We start from the raw sequence: 5,783 nt of genomic DNA, 5'->3' as shown, positions 1-5,783 counted from the left end.
TTATTCTTCCCCACGCCTTACAAAAAGGCTGCCTGAACCAATCAGTAACAATCAGCAACTTAACATGAGAGAGAGGACTTAATGAGGAGGAATAATCATGCAGATGATGAGATGGGGAAGTTAAGACGGCTGCTTCAGTTATATACCGGTATACACTTTTTTAATACATAGGTCATGTAGGTTTACTTGTGTATTGAGAATGGGTACACTCAAGGTTAGAGATATTTCTTTGTTTTAGTTGATTTATTTTTTATGGCTTTTTTATGGACTTCATATTTTAGTGCTGATGGATTCCTTTCTCCCCAAACTCCTATTTCTGTTTGGTTCACTGGAATCAGGTTAAGCTTAATTTTTATGGAGAACTTCAACGAAACATCTTCAAGCAGGTTCATCCTGATCGGCCTCTCCACCATCCCACATTTGCAAGCTGTATACTTCATCGTCTTCTTATTCATGTACGTGATCACCATCTTAGGAAACGTTCTGATCGTTGTGGTGGTGAGAACCGACAGCCGCCTGCAGACCCCTATGTACTTTTTCCTAAGTAACCTCTCGTTTATTGATCTCTGCTTCTCTTCCACCATCGTGCCAAAACTCCTGATAAACACCATCGCTGAGGATAAAAGTATTTCATTCTTGGGGTGCGCAGCTCAGATGTACTTCCACCTGGCTTTAGGGGGAACCGAATGTATAATCCTGGCAATTATGGCTTACGATAGATATGTGGCCATTTGCAATCCTCTGCGTTACAATTCTATCATGAATAAACAGCTCTGCGTTCAACTCGCGGTCGGGACTTGGCTGTCAAACTTTTTAAACTCTGTGTCCCACGCGTTTTTCACCTTCCAACTCCCCTACTGCAAGTCCCACTTTGTCAACCACTACTTCTGTGAGATGCCTCCTCTGTTCCGTCTGTCTTGCCGGGACACTTTAATGAATGAAATATCAGTTTATGTTTCGGGTGGACTAGTAGGACTATGCTCGTTCTTGCTGACACTCATGTCCTATGTCCAGATTATCTCCACCATCCTGAAAATCCGCTCTAGTGAAGGGAGACACAAGGCTTTCTCTACGTGCGCTTCCCACCTTGCCGTGGTCTCATTGTACTACGGAGCCATTGTGTTCATGTATTTGCGCCCTCGATACAGTTACTCTCCAGATAAGGACAGGGCTGTGTCAATCCTCTATACCGTGGTGACCCCCATGTTGAACCCCATCATCTACAGCATTAGGAATAAGGAAGTCAAAGGCACCTTGAAAAAGATGCTAGCCATAAAAAAATATTCTTAATTTCTCATAACCACGCAAACTATCAATTATTGGGTTTATTAACGTGTCAGTCTAAGGATGCTCTTCATAATAACATCGCTGATGCTGAATACTGCCTAGCTTGGATATCAAAAGCATTCAACCATATAAACAGAATTTACAATACTGCATTTCTACACAGGACCAAGTCCCACTGACTTCCGGATAAATCATGTGCCAAATAAAAAGGGAGACTAATTATTGTGTCTCTTTATGGAATAACCACCAAATTTGGACTTTGTAGGGGGTGCAGCACTAGGGAAGGTGGGTCGGTTCCAATTTTTGGGATTTCAGGTTAATGTAGTCAAGAACTGTGAATCTACTAACTAAGAAACATTATAGATCCTGCACCCACACAGGGCACCAAACAGCACGGTCCTCTAGGGTATTAAAGCCACAGTCTCGGTGAGGTAATCAACCACCATTTATTTGTAAACCACGTATTCAGATTTTAACAGGATTATACAGAACACAATTTCCCTATAAACAAAAGCCTAGCTCGTCTGAGCACTTACTAACATAGAAGTCCCTCACTACTCAGCGTCTAAACTAAACAAAAGTTTTTTGATGGTCTCTTTTGTGCATAGCAAGCCCTGCTGCTTCCAAACAAACTCTCTCTCTCTCTCTTTTTTCTCTCTGTCCAACAGGTCAGGCTTTATTGCAGTCAGTGCAGCTAATTACTTGCAGCTGACCAGTGCATTGGAGTCAGTTTAACCCCTTCAGTCCCAGGGGTTTTTTGGTACCTTAAGTCCCAGAGCAATTCTGCCATTTTTGCGGAATGTCGGTTTAGCGATTATTCTCCTTTCCTGTGAATAGTCTACCCATGTAAACTATATATTGTTTTTTCAAGGAGAGATAGAGCTTTCTTTTGATACCATAGTTGGATGATTAGCTGAAAATTTAGAATGAGAAATGTAGTAAAAACTTGCGAAAATTAGAAAAAAACACAACTTATTTTTTTTAAATGTTCCCTCTGAATCCTCACAAAATTAGGTAAAGTGATGGAAAATCCCCTCCAAGTTTATCAATTCAGGTGTCCTGATTTCAGAAATACCTAGTTTATATAGATTTTCCAGACTTTCCCAGCACCAGGGAGCATACTATAAGGTGTACATTTTTTGTAGAATTTTTATGCTTATGGTTTAAGGGGTTTGAGGGTTGTGAACGGGGGCAGGAGGGTTATACTGGGTAGATGTTATGCTAGGGCAATGAGATGTAAGGTTTTTTAATTTTTTTAGGATTATTATCTTTTTTACATATATTTTTTAATTATTATTATTTTTTTTTTGTATATATATTTTTTTATATATATATATATTTTTTTTTAAAATGGTTAGACGTACTCTTAGGGACCTCCTGCACATGCCAGTGATGTCACAATGACATCTCTTAGCTCACATTATTATTTTTTTTTTAGTATTATTTATATTATTTTTTTAATGATTTTTTTATTATTATTTTTTAAATGAATAAACTTTTTTTTCTGCTTCACTGTTTCAGGACGGGGGGCAAGGGATATCCTGTCCTCCGATGAACTTCTGGGTTAAGTTGGGAGTGACGCAACCCGGAAGGGAATGCCCGGTCACGCGATCGGGCAGTTTGAAATGTAACAGCTTTCCGGCTATCATGCCGGATGCTGTTTCTTCAGATCGGACAGCAGAAAGCCGCGATGATGGCTTCTGCTGTCAGTGGGGAATCCAGCCTGATCTCCCGTGCAGCGGCAGGGATGTGTCCCTGGCACTGCACGAAAGGCTGGACGTACCAGTACGTCCATAGGGGATTCTTGAGAGGTGTTTTTTGGACACTTAATTTAACACTTTTGTAACCAAATGCAACATTAGAATCAGCATTCCTAGTGCTCTAGAATGTCTAAAGCCCTTCCCTAGAATAATTCTTCAATCATGTAAAAATGTTGTCTAATTCAGAATTTCTGCCAGGAGCAATTAATTGTCAGGTATTGATCAGAAAAGCGGGTATTGATCGGTTATTGCCATATAAACTGAAAAGGTTCACCACACACACACTCTTTTTCCTTTCTACCTTCCCCAAATCCAGATTTTGGAAGCACCCAAAGCCTGTCCATGTATCCACAACTACACGGGAGTCTTTGCTTTCGTGTTTCTTTATTGGCACTTGTATGCTTTCTTTAATGGTTAATGTTTTAGAAAACCTAAAAATACAGATGAATAACTGGATAGGACCATTTTGGATTTGTCATGATAGTATGCAGATAGTATAGGATAGTATACCCTTAGGGTCATAAGAGTCCCTGCTCCATGATTTAAGGCTATTTGCCTTTTTTTCACCATTAATTTTTGGGACAAACCACACTTGATACTTACTATAGCATAATTTGATACTAATGAATTTTTTGTGTGTTTTGTTTTCATATTTGTTGACTCCATGCTTTAGTACATAACAATAACATGCCAAATTAAAAAATAACACATTCTTCTTGTCCCATTGATGTCCATTTTCTTGGAATAGGGGTTTACTAGTATAGCTAGAAACTTAGGGCAGGTATGTAAAGAACAAATGGGATGCAAACTGTTAAAATGGAGCAACTAACACTAACATCCCATTAGTTGTTATCAGGGCCGGACTGGGACTGAAAAGCAGCCCTGGAAACATTTGGAGAGCAGCCCCATATAGTTTATCTCGCGATTGAGCTCTTATACCCACACGCACCCCTTATACATACCCGAGTCACACTATTTGCCATACAAATAACTATAAAACATTCTTTTTATCATATTATTTGTATTAAAAAAACAGAAAGCAAAACTGTTAAAAGGCCCTAATAAATGAAATATATTACACATAATGGAATCAAAACATTTACTACTGCAAACATTTTTAGATTGAGACATTTTTTGTTTTTGTTTTTATTTCCTTTTATTTGCCAACCTGCCCCCCCCAGTTATGCACATCTGCCCCAGACTTGCCACTCTGCCTGCTTTTAACCCCCTATATGCCCCTCTGCCTCCAGAAATGCCTTATACCCTCTATATGTCACTCTGCCATATAGGGGGTTAAAAGGCATATCACGCGAGTCGCTGTTGCCCAGAACCTGATGCAATCTTTCCCTTCCTCTAATAGGGTTACCAACAGCCCCTTCTACCCCCTTTTTATTTTCTTTTGCACAGAGCCCCATGTCAAGGAGCTTTCAACTACTTAAGTTAATAGAACCTGATAAAGTTAGTAGAATCTGATGTATTTTCGTATTGCAGGGTATATCCAGAAAACAAACACAGATCAATTCTGGTGGAGTGCCAGACATCTGCCCCAGGCTTGCCACTCTGCCCCCTTTTAACTCCCTATATACCCCTCTGCCTCCAGAAATGCCTTATACCCCCTATATGCCACTCTGCCATATAGGGGGTTAAAAGGCATTTATAGAGGCAAAGTGGCATATAGGGGGTTAAAAGGCATTTATAGAGGCAGAGTGGCATATAGGGGGTTAAAAGGTATACCATGGGGCACTCCAGAAAAGCCTTATGCCCCCCCATATGCCACTCTGCCTCCCTGATATGCCTTATACCCTCCTATATGCCACTCTGCCCCATGATATGCATTTTAACCTCATATATGCCACTTTGCCTCCAGAAATGCCTTGTAGCCCCTATATGCCACTCTGACTCCAGAAATGCCTTATACCCCTATATGCCACTCTGGCATTTAGGGGGTCAGAAGGCATATCATGGAACAGAGTGGCATATAGGGGTATAAGGCATTTCTGGAAGGAGAGTGACATATAAGGGGCATAAGGCATATCAGGGAGGCAGAGGGGCATATGGGGGGCATAAGGCTTTTATATAAAAAAAATATTATACAGTTTGTTAAAAAAAATAAAAAATTGTTTATTTACCTTCTACTTCTTCCACAGGACATCCGGTGCTCCAGCAGTCTGAGTGTGAGGGGGCGGAGCTTTCACCCCTCACGCTCCTCCCATCACTATGCGGCCATCAGATTAATGGAAATTTAATCGAAACGGCCGATGCGTGCTGACACCGCCGGCCGGAGCTACTTTAATTCTTTTTTTTTTAAATTGAATATGCCGGATCGGCTTGCCATATAAAGTAAAATAAAAAAAAGTATTAAAGTAGCTCCGGCCGGCGGTGTCAGCACGCATCGGCCGTTTCGATTAAATTTCCATTAATCTGATGGCCGCATAGTGATTGGAGCAACATGAGGGGTGAAAGGTCCGTGCGAGGGGGCGGGGCTTTCACCCCTCACGCTGCTCCCATCAGTAGGCGGCCATCGCACACGGCCGCTGAGCGCTGATGCCGGCGCTGCTTTAATACTTTAATAAAAAAAGAATTGAAGTAGCGCCGGCCGTTTAGATAAGATTTCGGGCAGCCGCCCGGCCTACGAATCTGCCGGCCCACCGGGAAATTTCCCGGTATCCCGGTGGGCCAGTCCGGCCCTGGTTGTTATGGTGACCAAACTATTTTCCCCACAATTGGTCTTTACAT

The 5,783-nt window shown here is 41.4% G+C and overlaps 1 protein-coding gene across 1 annotated transcript; it reads left to right on the top strand.

Annotated features, from left to right (window-relative positions):
• The first annotated feature begins 354 nt into the window (after window positions 1-354).
• Window positions 355-1,290, top strand: LOC128504809 (olfactory receptor 5V1-like). Its single transcript, XM_053475029.1, has one exon. The coding sequence runs from the start codon at window positions 355-357 to the stop codon at window positions 1,288-1,290; it is 936 nt and encodes a 311-aa protein (XP_053331004.1).
• Window positions 1,291-5,783: the final 4,493 nt, after the last annotated feature.

Source organism: Spea bombifrons, chromosome 9, assembly GCF_027358695.1.
Source record: "Spea bombifrons isolate aSpeBom1 chromosome 9, aSpeBom1.2.pri, whole genome shotgun sequence".
NCBI classification, from domain to species: Eukaryota; Metazoa; Chordata; class Amphibia; order Anura; family Pelobatidae; genus Spea; species Spea bombifrons.
The sequence above is the reverse complement of the archived record's forward strand: the minus strand, read 5'-3'. Positions and strand labels throughout refer to the sequence as shown.